A 20,484-nucleotide genomic window follows, 5' to 3' on the forward strand; every position below is an offset into this window, starting at 1 on the left:
AACCAACGACAAAAACCACATGATTATCTCAACAGATGCAGAAAAGGCCTTCGACAAAATTCAACAGCCCTTCATGCTAAAACCTCTCAATAAACTAGGTATTGATGGAACGTATCACAAAATAATAAGAGCTATTTATGACAAACCCAAAGCCAATATCACACTGAATGGGCAAAAACTGGAATCATGTCCTTTGAAAACTGGCACAAGACAGGGATGCCCTCTCTCACCACTCCTATTCAACACAGTGTTGGAAGTTCTGGCCAGGGCAATCAGGCAAGAGAAAAAAACAAAGGGTATTCAAATAGGAAAAGAGGAAGTCAAATTGTCTCTGTTAGGAGATGACACAATTGTATATTTAGAAAACCCCATCGTCTCAGCCCAAAATCTCCTTCAGCTGATAAGCAACTTCAGCAAAGTCTCAGGATACAAAATCAATGTGCAAAAATCACAAGCATTCCTATACACCAATAACAGACAACAGAGAGCCAAATCATGAGTGAACTCCCATTCACAATTGCTACAAAGATAATAAAATACCTAGGAATCCAACTTACAAGGGATGTGAAGGACCTCTTCAAGGAGAACTACAAACCAGTGCTCAATGAAATAAAAGAGGACACAAACAAATGTAAGAACATTCCATGCTCATGGATAGGAAGAATCAGTATTGTGAAAATGGCCATCCTGCTCAAGGTAATTTATAGATTCAGTGCCATCCCCATCAAGTTACCAATGACTTTCTTCACAGAACTGGAAAAAACTACTTTAAACTTCATATGGAAACAAAAAAGAGCCCGCATAGCCAAGACAATCCTAAGCAAAAAGAACAAAGCTGGAGGCATCACAATACCTGACTTCAAACTACATTACAAGGCTACAGTAACCAAAACAGCATGGTACTGGTTCCACAACAGATATGTAGACCCATGGAAGAGAACAGAGGCCTCAGAAATAACACCAGCCATGTACAACCATCTGATCTCTGACAAACCGGACAAAAACAAGAAATGGGAAAGGATTTCCTATTTAATAAATGGTGCTGGGAAAACTGGCTAGCCATATGTAGAAAGCTGAAACTGGTTACCTTCCTTACACCTTATATAAAAATCAACTCGAGATGGATTAAAGACTTAAACTTAAGACATAAAAACTCTAGAAGAAAACCTAGGCAATACTGTTCAGGACATAGACATGGGCAAAGACTTCATGACTAAAACACCAAAAGCAATGGCAAAAAAAGCCAAAATTGACAAATGGGATTTAATTAAACTAAAAAGCTTCTGCACAGCAAAAGAAACTATCATCAGAGTGAACAGGCAACCTACAGAATGGGAGAAAATTTTTACAATCTACTCATCTGACAAAGGGCCAATATCCAGAATCTACAAAGAACTTAAACAAATTTACAAGAAAAAAAAAAAAAAACCATATCAAAAAGTGGGCAAAGGATATGAAGAGACACTTCTCAAAAGAAGACATTTATGCAGCCAACGGACACATGAAAAAATGCTCATCATCACTGGCCATCAGAGAAATGCAAATCCAAACCACAATGAGATACCATCTCTCTCACACCAGTTAGAATGGCAACCATTAAAAAGTCAGGAAACAACAGATGCTGGAGAGGATGTGGAGAAATAGGAACACTTTTACACTGTTGGTGGGACTGTAAACTAGTTCAACCACTGTGGAAGATAGTATGGTGATTTTCCAAGGATCTAGAACTAGAAATACCATTTGACCCAGCAATCCTATCACTGGGTATATACCCAAAGGATTATAAATCATGCTGCTATAAAGACACATGCACACATATATTTATTGCGGCACTATTCACAATAGCAAAGACTTGGGACCAACCCAAATGTCCATCAATGACAGACTGGATTAAGAAAATGTAGCGCATATACACCATGGAATACTCTGCAGCCATAAAAAAGGATGAGTTCATGTCCTTTGTAAGGATATGGATGCAGCTGGAAACCATCATTCTCAGCAAACTATCGCAAGGACAGAAAACCAAACACCACACGTTCTCATTCATAGGTGGAAAATGAACAATGAGAACACATGGACACAGAGCAGGGAACATCACACACCGGGGCCTGTCGGGGGGTGGGGGGCTCGGGGCAGGATAGCATTAGGAGAAATACCTAATGTAAATGACAAGTTAATGGGTGCAGCAAGCCAACATGGCACATGTATACCTATGTAACAAACCTGCACGTTGTGCACACGTACCCTAGAACTTAAAGGATAATAATAAAAAAAGACATATATTTATGCTCATGATGATATTTTATGCTGGGTGGAACTTGCCTGTAAACCTACCTTTTTGAATTTCTTTTTAAAAACATGTTGATCAAAAGAATGAAAAGATGAGCTACAGATTGGGAGAAAATATTTGCAAAAGACACATCTAATAATGAACTGTAATCCAAAATATACAAAGAACTCTAAAAACTCAGCAATAAAAAAACAAACAATCCAATTAAAAAATGGGCCAAAGTCAGGTGTGGTGGCTCACGCCTGTTAATTCCAGCACTTTGGGAGGCCGAGGTGGGTGGATCATGAGGTCAGGAGTTCGAGACCAGCCTGACCAACATGTGAAACCCCATCTCTACCAAAAATACAAAAAAAAAAAAAAAAATTAGCCAGGCTTGGGAGCGCATGCCTGTAAATCCAGCTACTAGGGAGGGTAAGGCAGGAGAATCGCTTGAACACGGGAGGCTAAGGTTGCAGTGAGCTGTGATCGTGCCATTGCACTCCAGCCTGGGCGACACAGAGAGACTCCATTTAAAAAAAAAAAAAAAAAAAAAAAAGGGCCAAAGACCTTAACAGACACCTGAGCAAAGACAATATACAGATGGCAAATAAGCACATGGAAATATGTTCCACATCATCATCAGTGAAATACAAATTAAAAAAAAAACTGAGATACCACTACACATCTATTAGAATGACCAAAATCCAGAACACTAACACCACCAAATACTGGCAAGGATGCAGAACAACAGGAACTCTCACACATTGCTGGTGGGCATGAAAAATGGTACAGTCACTTTGGAAGACAGTTTGGCAGTTTCCTACAAAATGAAGCATACTCTTTTCATGTGATCCAACAATTGCCTTCCCTGGTGTTTACCCGAAGGAGCAGAAAACCTGTGTTCACACAGAAACCTACACACATATGTTGATAGCAGCTTTATTCATAATTGCTAAGACTTGGAAGCAACCTTCAGTAGGTGAAATGGATAAACTAACTGTGCTGTATCCAATGGATTATTACTCAGTGCTAAAAAGAAATGGGCTATCAAGCCATGAAAAAATATGGAGGAACCTTCAATGCATATTACCAAATGAAATAAGTCAATCTGAAAAGGCTACAGACTGTAAGATTCCAATTATATTATATTCTAGGAAAAGTAAAGCAATGGAGACAGCAAAACAGATCAGGCCTGGCACAGAGGCTCACGCCGGTAATCCCAACACTTTGGGAGGCCGAGGCAGGTGGCTCACCTGAGGTCAGGAGTTCCAGACCAGCCTGGCCAACATGACGAAACCCTGTCTCTACTAAAAATACAAAAATTAGCTGGGCGTGGTGGCGCACACCTGTAATCCCAGATACTTAGGAGGCTGAGGTGGGAGAATTGCTTGAACCTGGGAGGCGGAGGGCGCAGTAAGCGCAGATCGCAACACTGCACTCCAGCCTGGGCAACACAGCGATACACCGTCTCAAACCAAACCAAACCAAACCAAACCAAACAACAGGTCAGTGGCTGCCATGGATTGCAGAGAGAGGGAGGGATGAATAGGTGGAGCACTGAGGATTTTTAGGAGAGTGAAACTATTCTGACTGATATTATAATGGTAGATACAGGTCATTATACATTTGTTCAAACCCATACAACACCAAGAGAGAACCCTGATATAAACTATGGACTCTGGGTGGTAACATCAGTTCATCTATTACAATTGTATGGCCCTGGCTGTGGATGATTGGGGAGGCTGTGCTTGGGTGGGGGTGGGGAGGGGACATGGGAACTGTACATTCCACACAGTTATGCTATGAACCTCAAATTGGTTTAAAAATAAAGTCTATTTTTTGCTAGTCTATTCCATTTTTGGTCTATTTTCTAGAAAATATTAAATCTAAGTTTCCAAATTTTTGGCATAAAGTTGTGTCATAATATTCTATTTTTAAGTCCTTTTCTGTAGTTAAAAACTCCTTTTATATCCAGCAAATTTCTCTTTGTGCCTTCTTTGTTTTCTTGGTAATTATTTCCTGAGGTATGTTGATTTTATTAGCTCTTTTTTAAAACCAATTTGTCCTTTGCTGATCTCTACTTTAGTTTTCTTATTTAATACATTTTTAAGTTTATCTTTATTCCTTTTTTTCATTGGATTTAATGTTATGTTTTATAACTTCTTGAGTTTGGTAATTAACTCACACATTTTCCCAAAAAGGGTATTAAAAGCCTTTAGGGTTTCCTAAAAAAGAGGTCTGTGCTGCTATCAACATATGTGTGTAGGTTTCTGTGTGAACACAGGTTTTCAGCTCCTTTGGGTAAATACCGAGGAGGACAATTGTTGGATCATATGGTAAAGACACTTAGACAAGTATCTTTTCTAACATAAGCACTTAACGGCTATGTATGTCTGCCTACATTCCTATACATGTGTGAGTGCATGTGCACACACACACACGCAAACTCACACAACACATGCTAAAGGTTTTAATTCATATGTGGATATCTAGTTTTCCATATATTTATTTTCCCGTGGAATAAGGATGCATTTTTTTCTATATCTGTATCTATATCTAAATATTGGATAAGGCTTGTTAACTATGTTGTTCAAAACACCTACATACTTACATTTTTTTCCCTTCTTACACTATCAATTACTAAAAGAGGTACGTTAAAATCTTCTACTGTAATTGTGGACTCATCCAGTAAACTTAAAATTCTACCAACTTTTCTTCAAAGCAATTTTATTAGATGTATACATGTAAGATTTGTTAGACATCTTTAGTTTTAAAAATCATTATCACCTGACCTTATTTAGCCTCAATTATACTTGTTTTTCTTACTGTGTTTGTGTGTGCGGTTGTGTTGTAAACATAGCCACTCACATTTTATTTTTGTTCCTGTTTTTCTTTTTCCTTGTTTTCATTCCTCACATACATATGGTTTAGTTTCATCTAAATAGTCTATCGTTCGATTTAAATGCGAAGAGATGTATTGGGGAGATCTGTGTTTTAACCAGATGGCTACTCCATTTACTTTTATCTTGTCTATTGTAATGTTTGTTTTCATTTCCACCATCTAATATTATGCTTTTGACTTCCTTCTCCTTGGATTGCATTTAGGTTTCTCCCATTTTCTTCATCCCTTCCCCATTCGACCCCTACTTGTTTGGAAGTTAAATATAGTATTCTTAATGTGTCTGGTCTGGTGGTTATTCTCTCATTTTAACCTTGTATATTTTACTTCAAGCTGGCGTCTTCATGGTCTTCCAGAGTAATATAAGCTCACCTGAGGGTTTTACTTCCAAGCACTGTCCAAGTTACTGTTTCATGCTACATTTTCCAATATTTTAATTCTATTATTATTACTATTATTATTATTATTATTTTTGAGATGGAGACTTGCTCTGCTGCCCAGGTTGGAGTGCAGTGGTTCTATCTCGGCTCACTGCAACCTCTGCCTCCTGGGTTCAAGCGATCCTCCTGCCTCACTTCCTAAGTAGCTGGGATTACAGGCACCTGCCACCACGCCTGGCTAATCTTTGTATTTTTAGTAGAGATGGGGTTTCATCATGTTTGCCAGGCTGGTCTCGAACTCCTGACCTCAGGTGATCTGCTTGCCTTGGCCTCCCAAAGTGCTGGGATTACAGGCATGAGCCCCTGCGCCCTGCCCCACTTTGTTTTTAATACTCTCAAATTCATCATTATTATTTTATATAACCAAATCTGTTTACATGTACCTGAATCTTTGCCAACTGCTTCACTCACTGCTTCTCATGGCTAGTTCCTAAGGGTCTTCTGGTAGTTTTTTAAAATAGTAGCACAGCCCCTGCATGGTAAACTCCTTTAGTATCTCTTTTCCCGAGAATGTCTTGATTTTGCCCCCCAGGTAAAGAATGGTTTAGCTTAGGATAAAACTCTAAGTTGACAATTATTTCCTTTCATACTTAAAAGACATTATTTTCGTTTATTTTTCTGGCTTCTATTGTTGCCTTTACAAGGTCTGCAGTCAGTCTAATTGCCATCTCTTTGTTAGCAAGCTGTCTTTTTTCTCTCATCGCTTCTAGGATCTTTTTTTGGCTTTGGACATTCCTGCAGCTTTTCTTGCACAATATGTCTTGGGCTCATTTCCTATCACGTATCTTTCCTCAGACTTGTAACTCCTGAATCTGAGGATGTATGTTTTTCATCAATATTATTACATTCTCAGCTGTTCTTTTGGGACATGGCTTCTGTTGAAAAAAATCATTGTATTTCAATGGAAAACGATGTGTCCCCTACAGCACATAGATCTCACTTAGCAAGTCTCGCCCTGTTCACTGTCTGAGCTGTTTTGCCACTGTGCGTGGACTGCAGGCAGCTGACAGATGCGGAAGTTCTTAGTCGCCCAGTAGTGATTTAACTGGTAGTGCCTTGACTTCCTGCCCCTTTAGATAAACAAGTTTTGTGTCCATTTAGAATTCATCTTGAAATTCCTTTATTCTGTATAATTTTGTACTAGTTTGACTTTCCCATTGAACTGAGGAGAACATCTGCTTGGTTTCCTCATGCGATATGAGTAAAATAGATTCTTTAGCATGTGTTCATTTTTATATCTGTATGTGAGTCATAACTTTACCTGTTTTCTGAAAATAATCTCTTAACATTTCTCCCACATGCTATTTATTATTGCCTTCTACTATTCCAGCGAGTGTGTGTGGGAGCACCTATCCCCCGCATGGGAGGAAATGGCCCTCCTTGTCAGGCACAGCCTCTCCTGGTGGCTGCAGGCTTCCAGACCTGCTTTCTGCGTGACCTTGGCCACACTGTGCTCCGGCTGCCATATCTGAAAATAATCACAGCGCTTTCCTCAGAAGGTTGTTAATCTATGTAAAGCACTTGAAATAGGGCCTGGCACACAGAAGCACTACAGAAGTGTTAGATATTATTGCAACGACTGTAAATCATTCTTTCCTATTTTCCATCTATTTAGCTTTCTATGATTCATGCAGGAAATTGCCTCTGCTCCTTCGACTGTGTCTCATCTGACATTCTGTGCCTCCACTGTCTTTAATTCTGATGGTTATATTATTTCTCATCTCTCTTAATTTTACTTGACTCTTTTCAAAGCTGTTTTTTTTTTTTTTTCAGTGGAAAATAACTTTTATTGAGACCCCACCAGCTGTAAAATCTGCTCCTCGCATTAAGCTCCTTCGTCCTTTGCAATTCGGTCTTTCTTGAGTGGTCCCATGAATGCTTTCTTCTCTTCCATGGTCTGGAAGCGGCCATGGCCAAACTTGGAGGTGGTGTCAATGAACTTAAGGTCAATCTTCTCCAGAGCCCGCCGCTTCGTCTGCACCAGCAAGGACTTGCGGAGGGTGAGCACCCGCTTCTTGGTTCCCACCACACAGCCTTTCAGCATGACAAAGTCATTGGTCACTTCACCATAGTGGACAAAGCCACCCAGAGGGTTGATGCTCTTGTCAGACAGGTCATAGTCAGTGGAGGCATTGTTCTTGATCAGCTTGCCATCCTTGATAAGGTAGCCCTGGCCAATCTTATAGATCTTCTTATTGATCTCAGTGCGGTGATGGTAGCCTTTCTGCCCAGCACGTGCCACAGAGAAGGCCACACGAGCAGGATGCCATGCCCCAATACAGGCCACCTTGCGCAGGCCTCGGTGGGTCTTGCGGGGCAGCTTCTTGGTGTGCCAACGACTGGTGACCCCTTTGTAGCCTTTGCCCTTGGTGACCCCGATGACGTCGATCATCTCATCCTGCCCAAACACCTGGTTCACAGGTACCTGCTGCTCGAGCCTCTCGCGGGCCCAGTCCAGCTTCTCGGCCACGGTGCCTCCGTTCACCTGGATCTCCATCAGGTGGGCCTTCTTCTGGCGCAGAGGAAGCAGGCGCATCTGGGTGTGGGCAATGACACGGATGACTTGGCAGTACTTCTTCATGCTGCTGAAGTCCTTCTCCAGCTGCTTCTTGCCATCCTCATCCTGCCATTTCTTGCAGTACTTGGTAAAGGCCTTCTTCTTAGATTTATGCCAGTTCTTACAGAAACGCCTCTTGCATTCATCACTGATGTGCTCAGCGAAGACAGTCTTGAAGGTCCGGAGGCCTCGAGGGGTTTCCACGTAGCCCACAATGCCCACAACCACCATGGGTGGCGTCTCCACAATGGTTACAGCCTCCACCACCTCCTTCTTGTTCACCTTAGATCCTGGCCTGTCGACTTCCCGCACGATGTGGGTCATGCCAGCCTTGTATCCCAGGAAGGCTGTGAGGTGGACCGGCTTAGACGGATCATCTTTAGGGAAGCTCTTAACCTTCCCGCGATGCCTGCTGCTGCGCTTCCGAGGCAGGAAGCCGAGCGACCCATGTCTGGGAGCCGAGAACTTTCTGTGAGACATCACGCCATCAAATCCTGCCGGTAGAGCTCAAAGCTGCTTTTTAAAGGGTTTCTCTTGTTTGTGTTTTTAATTCTTACTTGCATTTAATTATTTTCAAATCATGTTAGTTTCTATTGTCTTAAGTGTTTAAGAGTCCAAACCTACCTTTTGCTGTTTGTGAATGCTTGCTCAAAGTGAGCTGTTTCTGTATGTGTTTCAATTTGAACTTCACTTTTAGCTGATTTTTAAAAATTGAGTTTTCATATTATTTCTTATAGTGTTTCATTCCTCATAGAGTTTTTATCTGTAACGTTTTCTTAAAAAATTTAATGAAGGCTAAATGGCACAAGAGCTTAAAAACACAGATGCAGGCCAGGTATGGTGGCTCATGCCTGAATCCCAGGAGTTTAGGAGGCCGAGGTGGGTGGATCACCTGAGGTCAGGAGTTCAAGACCAGCCTGGCCAACATGGTGAAACTCCATCTCTGCTGAAAATACAAAAATTAGCCAGGAATGGTGGTGGGTACCTGTAATCTCAGCTATTCAGGAGGCTAAGGCATGAGAATTGTTTGAACTTGGGAAGTGAGGGTTGCAGTGAGCTAAGATCACGCCACCTGCACTCCAGCCTGGGAGACAGAGCCAGACTCAGTCTCGGGGGGGAAAAAAAATACGTAGTCACAGGGGTGGGACAGGATGGATGAGGGAGGAGGATGCAGGAGAGAAAGGGGCAGAGCCCTTGGCTGCCCTCTCCCAGCATTGCCTGCACACCTGGCCTCACACCTAGACACTTACCAGAGCACGGAATATTTGTTAGGCTGCAGAAAACCCATGTCTCAAACCGCAATCACCATCCGCAGAGCATGTTCATGGCACATGAAGCTTGCTGACAGGACAGACTGGAATGAATTCCCAACTCCCAACCTGTGTTGCTAGCGTGTCTATGGGGATCCTGTGGACCTGGTCAGAAGAGGACTTCTCTCCAGGTGCCCTGCACTCCATTCTACCAGGTACCCAGAGCCTCACAGATCAGACCACTTTTCATGCCACTACAAGTGGTGCTGGAATTTCCTGGGTTCTGCTGGACATATCAACCACCACCTCAGATGCACCAGAAGGCACCCCTTCCCTCATCTGTTGTGAATTCCCACGGAAGACTTTGGGCCCTGACCGAGCACAGCCTAAAACAGTCACGCTTCTTTTTCATCTTCTTGTGCTGGATGGCAGATTTTATTTGTTTCAATTCCAACTTCTCAGGGAGAGTGCAGCATTTTGAAGGTCCTGGCCTTCTCAGTGCCAACCCACCTTGTACACGGCAAGAGGGCAGAAGCACGAGTTTTACTCCCGCCTTCTTGGGTAATGACTTTTGCGACCTAGGATGGCTGACTGAACTCCCCAGGGCCTCGTGTGGGAGAGAGCTGGGCTCCACGGGCCCCACCCTCCTGCCTGCTTGTAGCCTGTAGCCTGGGCATTCCTTCTAACAGTTTTACGTAGCCTAGATAAATGGACATGAAGGAGCTCATGAAATTAAAAAAAAAATTGTCCATTTCTAAACTACATGACCTGTTATGCCTTTTCTGGCTCCAGATGTATGAAACAAAAGAAAAAAGGAAGCTAATTATCCCCAGCAGTGGAAGGAGAAGATGTTCTGACACTGGGGTTACTATGCACGCAAGGACTATTCACCATGGGTGGAAATCCATCTCTATGGAAATGGATCACTTGGAGACACGAAGGTGAAGGGAACAACATGGTGCCCTGCCAGCTTGTCCCCCAGTGACAATGCTGACCAGGCAGACAGCCAGCCTTGAGAGCCTCCTACACAATCGGACGGCCAAAGTCCACACCTGAGGTTCGTTGAAAAATGACCAGGCTGATTTTTTAAAGAGCTTTTCCTTTAGATTGAGTGAAGAAATTGACCACCCTTAATCTGAATAAATATAAAGTCTAAATAAACTAAGCATATGCTTTCAGAAAAATACCACTTGCTATGACAGCATAAATACAAGAAAAATGAGGAGGAGGTAATATGGCTAAAAACAATAAGCAGGAGCCGACCAGGGTTAAATCAGGTCACAGGCGTAGGGCCCTATTCTGATGGAACTGGTGGCCTTATAGGAATAGGGAAGCCAGCACGTGCCCCTCTTTCTCCCTCTCCCACTCCCTCTCTCTAGAAAGAGAGACACATGTGAGGACACAAGGAGAAGGAAGCCATAAACCAGAGAGAGTTCTCATGGGGGAACCAAATCCAGAACCTTGATCTTGAACTTCTCAGCTCCCAGAACTGTGTGAAAATAAATTTCTGTTATTTAAAGCCTCCCATTCTATGGTATTTTGTTATGGCAGCCTGAGCTGAGTAATGATTATTATTCTTTTTTTTTTTTTTTTTTTTTTGAGACGGAGTCTCGCTCTGTCACCCAGGCTGGAGTACAGTGGCCGGATCTCAGCTCACTGCAAGCTCCGCCTCCCGGGTTCTCGCCATTCTCCCGCCTCGGCCTCTTGAGTAGCTGGGACTACAGGCGCCCGCCACCACGCCCGGCTAATTTTTTGTATTTTTAGTAGAGACGGGGTTTCACCGTGTTAGCCCGGATGGTCTTGAACTCCTGACCTCGTGATCCGCCCGTCTCGGCCTCCCAAAGTGCTGGGATTACAGGCTTGAGCCACCGCGCCCGGCCATGATTATTATTCTTGCTAAATATGACTAAGAAGTCTGAACATAATCCATGAATAAACATAAGAAGGCTGTGAGCAGTTCAGAGAAGAAGGCAAAAGGGATCACACCTTTGTGACAGGCAGAATGGCATGGTGCTGAGATCCCTAGGTTTACTATTTATGTTATGTATTTCAAACTGGGTTCTGGAGAAGAATGCACAAAACAAAACAAAACAAATCCAACAGGTGCAGACCAAAGAAGTCCTGAGAAAAGCTTGCCCTCTCTCGCCGAACGGTCAGGAGAGAAGCAGCCTGACAGCTGGACCATGCTAGCCAAGAGCCCTGCCCCAGGGAAACACCAAAGGAAAAAGCCGGATCCCACCAGCAGCCTCATCAGCAAAGACCCAGCGAGCATTCTAGATTCAAACATCCCCAGGCAAAAGGGAGATGCTCCTCCCCATACTTGCATGAGGTGATGTTAGGGTTAAGAAGGCCAAGCAGTGACTTCATCTTGACCCAGCCGCCACCTGCTGTTTCAGTGGAGAACATTTGAGGAGCCTGGACTTCCACTCCCGCCTAGCAGTACCAAGGTCCCCATCCCTCCCAGGTGTCAACAGAGGCTGAGTGGGGAGCCTGGATCACCTGACAGCAGGGGTGGTGTTCTCCCTCCTCTGCTGGCACAGTGTCAGAGGAGGCCTAGTGAAAAGGAAGACTGAAGTAAGACTTGGGAGTCTCAAACAATAATACCCAAAATGTCCAGGATATAATTTTAAACATCACCCATAATACCAAAATCAAGAAAAAACCTCAACTTTAATGAGAAGAGAAAATTAGCAGATGCCAAAACAGATAATTCAGAAAGTTGGAATTTTCTGAATTTTAAAACCTCAATCATAATAATGCATTGGTAGGCAATTAGGAACATGTTTGAAACCAGTGAAAAAGCAGAAAGTTTCAAAAAACAAATAGAAGATGTAAAGAAAAACTAAATGAAAACTTAGAACTGAAAAATACAATAACTTGGATTACAAACGTGGGCTGGGCTCAGTAGTAGAGTGGAGATAGCAAAGGAAAGGATCCAACTTGAAGACAGAATAGAAATTATTCAATCTGAGCAACAAAGGTAAAATAGACCAAAAAAAAAAAAAAATCAACAGAGCCTCCAGGGGTGTGAAGCCGTAACAAAATCTGATATTTCTGTCATGAGAGTCTCACAAAAAGAAGAGAAAGAAAATGAGAGTGAAAAATATTCAAAGAAATTATTAAAAATTTTCCAAATTTAGCAAAAGATACACATCTACAGATTCAAGAAGCTGAGTAAAACCCAAACCAGTTAAATCCAAAAAAATTAACGCCAAGAATCATCATAATCAAACATCTGAAAATTAAACATAAAGAGAAAATCTTGAAAGCAGAGAAAAATGATCCATAAGGGGGAAAAACAAAACTAAACAACCACCACCAATTTAAATGACAGCAGAATTTTCAACAGAGACCAGCAGGAGGCGGCATGACGTTTTCAAATGCTGAAATAAATTATCTGTAAACTCAAAATTCTAAATCCAGTTAAAATATCTTTCGGGAATAATAAAGAAATGTCGACATTTTTCAGGTGAAGAAAAAACTAAGAGAACTAGTGAGCAGCAGAATTACCCAAGAAGTATGGCTAAAGGAAGTTCTTGAAAGAGAGATAAAAACAAACAAAGAAGGAAGAGAAAATTCATCTACTTTACTTGAACCAGTAAGATGTTTATACCAGGCCGGGTGCGGTGGCTCATGGCTATCATCCCAGCACTTTGGGAAGCCGAGGCGGGTGGATCACAAGGTCAGGAGATCGAGAACATCCTGGCTAACATGGTGAAATCCCGTCTCTACTAAAAATATAAAACATTAGCTGGGCGTGGTGGCGGGCGCCTGTAGTCCCAGCTACTGGGGAGGCTGAGGCAGGAGAATGGCGTGAACCCCGGGAGGCGGAGCTTGCAGTGAGCCGACATTGTGCCACTGCACTCCAGCCTGGGCAACACAGCAAGACTCGGTCTCAAAAAAAAAAAAAAAAAAAAAGAAAAAAAATTGTTTATACCAGTAGTCAGTAATGTAATGTTACATACATAAAATGTAATATCTAGAGCAACCATGAAACCATGAAATAGGTGTACAAAGAGACATACTCAAAAACACTATGAATAAAAAAGAAATTCTAAAAAAGAAATTCTCAAAAAATGTTAAGTACACCATAGAAAGGCAGGAAAAAGAAAAAACGAAGAATATATCTATATATATCAATCACACAGACACACACACCCTGCAAACATTACTCAAAAAACACAAGAGTAACTATGTTACTATCGGATAAAGATCTTAGAGAAAAGAAAATTATGAAAGACAGATGTAAATTTACATAATGATAAAAGCTCAATCTACCAAGAAGACGTAGCAATCATAAATCCTTTCTCAAACAAGAAAGCTTCAAAATACGTGACCCCAAAACTGATGGAAATTTTCAAAAGGTATAGACAAGTTCATAACTATATTTGGAGATTTCAACACTCCTCTCTCAATAATTCATGACAGGACAACTAGACAGAAAATCAGCAAGGATATAAAAGAACTTACATCATCAAACGACAGGACTTAACTGGCATTTAGGAAACTGTCTACCAACAAGTACTCATGGAGCATATACCAAGATAGACCATATCCTGAGCCTAAGAAAAACCTCAATACATTTAAAAGAAGTGAAACTACACAAAGTGTGATATTTGCCCACAATGCAATCAAACTAGACATGAATAGCATTAAGATGACAAGAAAATCTCCAAACACTTGGAAACTGAATGCCAAATTGCTAAATAATCCATGAGTCAAAGAGAAAGTCTCAAGGAAATGGAAAAAAATACACTGAACTGAATAAAAATACAATGTATCAATATGTATGACATGCTGGTAGTGCTGAGAATAAATTTATAGTACTGCTTATTTTAAGAAAGAGAAAAATATTCAAGTCTGTATCTATGCTCACTCGGTAAGAAACCAGAAAAGAGAGACAAGCCCCGCAAGTAGAAGGAAGTAAATAATAAATATAAAAGTATAAAATCACTGACATGGAGAAGAGGAAAAAAAAAAAAAAGAAAAAAAACACGAAAAAAAATCAATGAAATGAAAATCTGCTTCTTTGAAAATATCAATAAAATTGACCAACTAATATGAGGAATGTATCCCATGTGTCACTACACAGACATTGTAGACATCAAAAGAATGATGAGGAAAGCTATGAACAACTCTTTACATAGAAATTAACACATACAGTAACACATACAGCACAAACTACCAAAACTCAACCAATAGGCTATAAATAAGCTGAAGATCCCTAAAACAAACACATTGAGTCCATAATTTTAAATGTTTTTAAAAAAGATATCTCCAGATCCTGAACGGCTTCGCGGGGGAATTTTAACAAACATTTAAGAAAGAATTAATGCCAATTCTATAACTGTCTCCCAGTAAATAAAAAAGGATAAAACACTTAGAGGATTTTATTAACCTCATAACCAAAACTAGACAAAGACAGTAGAAAAAAAATTATAAAATGCAAAAACAAAAACTGCAGACCACATTCTCTCATAAATATACATAAACCACTCAATAAAATATTGGCAATACAACTTAGCAGCATATATAAGGAATTACACATATGACCAAGTAGAGTTTGTTCCATGAGTGTAAAGCTAGTTCAGTAATTGAAAACTGATCAATGTAATCTACCATATTAAGAAGCCAAGGAAGAAAAATCACATGATTACATCAATTGATGCAGAAGAAGTAAGTAATAACACTCAACACTCATCCATAATACAAAGTCTAAGAAAACTGGAATAGAGAGGAACTTCCTCATCCTGATAAAAGAAATTTGACAAAAACCTACAGCTAGCATCATACTTAATAGTCAAAGACTGGATGTTTTCCCCATAAGATCAGAAACAAGATAAAGTTGTTCACTTTTAACATTCTAATTCAGCATACTACTAGAAATCCTAACCAGGGAAGTAAAGGAAGTAAGAGGCCTAGAAATCAGAAAGAAAGGAAAAAAGTTCCTATTTTCAGGTGACATAAGGGTCTATGTGGAAAATCCAAAGGAATCTCAAAACAAAAACAATTAAAAAAAAAACCTGATAGATCTAATGAGTAAGTTCAGCAAGGTCAGAAATACAAGATCAACATAAAATAATTAATTGCTATACTAACAACAAACGTGGATACTGAAAATGCAGTGTCATTTATAACTGGTCAAAAATGAAACAAATATAAATTTAACAAAACAAGCATAAATCTTACATGCTGAAAACTACAAAATACTGATGGAAGAAATCATAGAAGTTTGACATAAGAGGGACATACCATGATTATGGATTGGAAGATTCCACATAATTGTCCCTATGAGAACCTCTAGGTTCAACAAAATTCCCATTAAAAACCCAGCAAGAGCTTTGTACATATGGATACACAAAGTCAGTCTGAAATGTATATAAACAAATAAACTAAAATAGCTAAAACAATTTTGAAAAAGAATAAAATGGGAAGAAGCACTCTACTCAATGTTAAGCCTTACTATACAATGAAAGCAAAAGAGTATAATGGAGAGAGAGCTAGATTAATAAAACAGAATTGAGAACCCAATAGTAGACCCACACAAATACACCCCACTGATTTTTTTCAAAGCAATTCAGAGGAGGAATATAGTCTTCTCAATGAGTGGAGCTGGGATAACTGAAAATCCACAGGCAAAAGGATAAACTTTGATGTAAATCTCAGATATCATACCAAAATTGACATCAACTTAAAATAAATGACAGACTTAAATGTAACACTTAAAAATGTGAAACTTTTAGAACACAACATAGGAGGAAATCTTCAGGACTCTAGGCTATGAGTTCTAAGAATTGACATCAAAAACACAATCCACCAAAGTAAAATTTGATAACAACAACTTCACTATAATTTTTAAAAAGAACATGTTTACTCTGTGAAAGGCCCTGGTGAAGATGATGAAGAGATAAACTACAGAAAGACAAACTATATTTTCAAAACACATATCTGACAAAAGGCATACCTAGAATAAAGAACTCTTAAATCTCAAGAGTAAAAATAAAACAAACAAAACCCCACACAATCTAACTAGAAAATGGGCAAAAAGACATGAACAGATTTCAACGAAGAGGATATACAGGTGACAAAAACCAACACATGGTAAGATGTTCCACATCATTAGCCACTAGGAGAACATAAATTAAAAACACAATGGGTTATCACTACACACCTACTAGCATGGCTAAAATAAAAAATAGTGGTAACACCAAATTCTGGGGAGGATGCAGAATAACTTGATCACTTCTGTTGGGAATGGCCACTCTGGAAAAGAGTATGGCAATTTCTTATAAAACGAAGCATCTGCTTATTATACAACCTAACAATGGCATGCTTATGTAATTTATACCAGACGAATGGAAACTTCAAAAACAAACAAACATGGACATGGATGTTATAAACGCTATGACTGCAATAGCCAAAAACTGAAAACATCTCAAATGTCTCTTAATGGATTAACAGTTACACAAATTGTGGCACATCCACACCACGGACCACTATTCAGCCAATCTCAAAAGGTTACAAACTACATTAGTCTACATATATAATATTCTTGAAATGCCACAATGACAGAGATGGATTAGTGTTTGCCAGAAGTTAGGGACAAGGGGGATGTGGCTATAAAGGGATAGTGCAAGAGACCTACAGTCGAGGAACAGTTCTTTATCTTAATTTGTTGGTGGTTACATGAATCAATACATGTGACAAAATTGCTTAGAATTATACACACACACAAAAATGCATGAATGTAAAACTGGTGAAATCTGAATAAACTTTATAGCGTATACCAATGTTAATTTGGTAGGTAATCTGGCAATTTAGGAGGTAAAGATACAGAGTTATTTAAGGTGTTTCTGCTGGGGAATATTAGGAGGAATACGAAAATGTACCTCCCCATAATGTTTTTCCATTTCTTGTGACCTATAATTATTAATGTTTCAAAATAAAACAAGTTAGAAACGTACTAAATCCAACAATGGTGAACTAGAAAGTATAATCTCTATGAATTATGTCACTATTAAAATGATGATTAGAAAAACCCATGGAAAATATGATGAGTGAAAAATGCAGTCAGCATAACCACATAAAATATATTAAGTAGATGGATTGAAGGAAGATAAATAAAATGAAATTTAGTAGTTTAGGGAAAAGGAACAGAAATCAAGCAATTTGACTGTGTCGTGGCTATCCGTCTTGTTCTTTTGAAATACGAAGGCTTCTTTCTTTGCCTTGCCCTCAACCTGAAGCGGTTTTCATAATAAATGAGGCAGAGTTCAACAAAGCCAAGATAAAGAGACTGTATCAACGTAGACTTAAAAGTCAGAAATAAATGCAAACTACAAACTCAGATGCTACCTACCACAGGTCTTTATGAAGCCATGAACCCACTGGTAGGGACAAAACTTTTAACTAGCTCATAGTTATAACCTTTAGAGGCACCATCTAGAAGTCATAAAGTGGAATCTATACTATGTTCCGCTTACTAAGAACATCAAAAGAGCTATGTTACAGCACAACATATTTTGCCTATTAATTACAAAATGCATAAAGAATTCTGTAGTGATTCACTAAAGTTCTCTAGCGTTAAAGCATCCCTGGGAAAATGAGAAGCACAAACTAGGTATCAGGCAGAAGCATTCATATTGTCAAAATCAAGTTCCGGATCTTTTTTTTTGTGTGTGTGTGTTTTTTGCCATCAGCCACCAGTGGTGAGAGCGCCATTCATCATTCAGTTGGTTTTCTCTGGACAGCAGGATGGAGACAAGCATGTAACTGAAGTAAGCATATGGGCTGAAATTCATGACTTCCAGCCACCAGATACCTCCCTGTTTCCATCTAATTAAAGGAATGCAAGCTGGCATTCATGCCCAGTAGGACAGAGTTTTTCACAAGTGACCCAGGGGGACCACGTGTGACTGATTCCTGAGCTGTACTCTACACCTGCTGTATCAGACCCTGAGGAGGCAAAGATGCAGTTTCCATTGTTAACAATCACTTGGCAGCTTCTTAGCCAGAGCAGATGTTGGAACATTGAATCAGAAGAGCTAACCAGGCAAGCAGGATCTAGATCCCCTACATGGAGCCCAAAGCACTATCTAAGAACTCCCTGAGCAGCCCGAGAGTTTTCAAAGCTCTTCCCAATTGCCCCCTCTTGACCCCAGGGAGACTGCAGCGGAGCGTCTCTACAGTCTCCTAGACAGCCTGGGCAGCGCAGTTCTGAGTCCTTGACTCTGGTCCCCAGGCAGCAACCCCGCTGCTACTCCAGCTTCCAACACAGGGCCCAGCTGCAGGAGAAGGAGAGCTGGCAGACCCTAGTGCTGCTCCCTGGCTCTTTCACTCTTTCAGGAGCTTTGGTAAATTTTTGTCGTTTTCCTCACAATGGTTTGGTGCATCTGTACCAGGTTTATTCTTTGGTATTTTATGGTTATCATCATGAGTGTAAATGAGGTCTTTTCTTTCCATTTCACTTCACTGTTCTTCACTGACACCTAGCTCAGCTATTGTCTTCTTTCTTAAATCTTTTATTAGTTCCAAGTTTGTCAGCTGCGTCTGCCTTTAGGCGAATAATCAACTGGAAGTAATGACAGTGTTTTTTCTTCCTTGTAATAGATTCCTTTTTTTAACTTGCTGTCATAGGGCTCCGGCTAGGGCATCCACCAGGCAGTTGAAAGCAGTGATAGCTGTTGTCTTAGTCAGTTCTGGCCGCTATAACAGACTGCCAGAGATCGGGGGGTTAAATAACAAACATTTATCTTCCATGGTTCTGGAGCTTGTAAGTCCAAGATCAAAGCACCCACAGATTTGATGTCTAGGGAGGGCAACTGTCCTGGTTTGCAGATACACATCTTCTCCTTGTGTCCTCAGATGGCCAAATAAGCAGAGACAGGAAGAAAGCCCTTGTGTCTCTCCTTATAAGGACACTAATCCCACTCATGAAACTCCACCTTTATGACCCGATCCCCTCCTAGACGCCCCACCTTCTAACTCCATTGCCTTGGGGGTTAGGATTTCAACACACTAATTTTTGAGGGGACACAATCATTCAGTCCCTAACATTTCTCATCCTTACCTTATCTCTGACTTTGAGGTGGATTCACCTGATTTTTCAACAGTCAGCTTTGTTTGCCAGTTTTCTTCTGAGTATTATTTATCTGCTTATGAATTTTCTTCCAGTCTTAGTTTATTTTTTGTGAATATTATTACTTTTGGGAAATATTTGTTAGATACAAATCTTTCTATATATCTTCTGGGTTAGTTTTATCAACTGTTTTATTTCATTCCATCTAAGCATACTTACCTTTCTTGAGATTCTGGTTTTTGCTAATTTCTCCTTTGACTTTCATCAGCATTGATTGTATTTTTTTGCAGTCACACTGCAACATAATTATTCATGAGCACTTTTTCTCAATAAATTTTCCTTTAATCAACATAAAATATTCATTTTGTCCCTTTTTACGTATTTTGTCTTTCATCTATATTTGTGAAATAAGAACAATGCTAAATCTGTTTCTCCTTATGGCATTTGGCAGACATGGTTTTTCAATCCTTTTAATTTCAATCTTATGGATTATTTGATTAAAATTTACCTTCTGTATATACAATATAGTTGGATTTTGATTTTTTTAAAACCAATGTAGGAGTCTGTTTTGGTTTGAGAACTGTTATGGGATTTAAACCCATTTGAATTTTTGTGATTAGTGATTGTTTTAACTTGTTTCTGCTAGTAGGTTTGTTTTCTGTTTTTTTTGTAGGCTTTTTTGGGTTTTTTTTGGCCAGATTTTCTCATGTTAGAGAAGAAACACTCTTCCTCTACCCTTATAGATTCTTTTGGGGAGTGGGGGGCTTAGGAATTAAACTGACAAAAGACAGATGAGCAACAGAAAACTGACTTTTATGCCTACATGTGCACGGGGGCACAAAGAAAAATGTAACTCTTTAAACAGCTAAAGATGAGGTTATATACTTCACAGGGGAGAGAGAAGGGAGAGGAAGGGCTTCTATGAGAAGAACAAATAGGTTTCTAGGGGAGCAAATGGGAGATAAGAAGGTCTGTGAGACAGTTCTGTTTA

The 20,484-nt window shown here is 40.0% G+C and overlaps 2 protein-coding genes across 12 annotated transcripts in view; both read right to left on the reverse strand.

The window, feature by feature from the left end:
- CHRNA7 (cholinergic receptor nicotinic alpha 7 subunit) overlaps nt 1-20,484 on the reverse strand; it is a 144,931-nt gene that overhangs the window by 31,563 nt on the left and 92,884 nt on the right. The gene's annotated exons all lie outside the window — the stretch shown is intronic.
- On the reverse strand, nt 7,364-8,672 carry LOC102119634 (large ribosomal subunit protein uL3). Its single transcript, XM_005559061.4, has one exon. The coding sequence runs from the start codon at nt 8,643-8,645 to the stop codon at nt 7,434-7,436; it is 1,212 nt and encodes a 403-aa protein (XP_005559118.2). The 5' UTR covers nt 8,646-8,672; the 3' UTR covers nt 7,364-7,433.

This window comes from Macaca fascicularis, chromosome 7 (assembly GCF_037993035.2).
Source record: "Macaca fascicularis isolate 582-1 chromosome 7, T2T-MFA8v1.1".
In the NCBI taxonomy this organism is placed as follows: domain Eukaryota; kingdom Metazoa; phylum Chordata; class Mammalia; order Primates; family Cercopithecidae; genus Macaca; species Macaca fascicularis.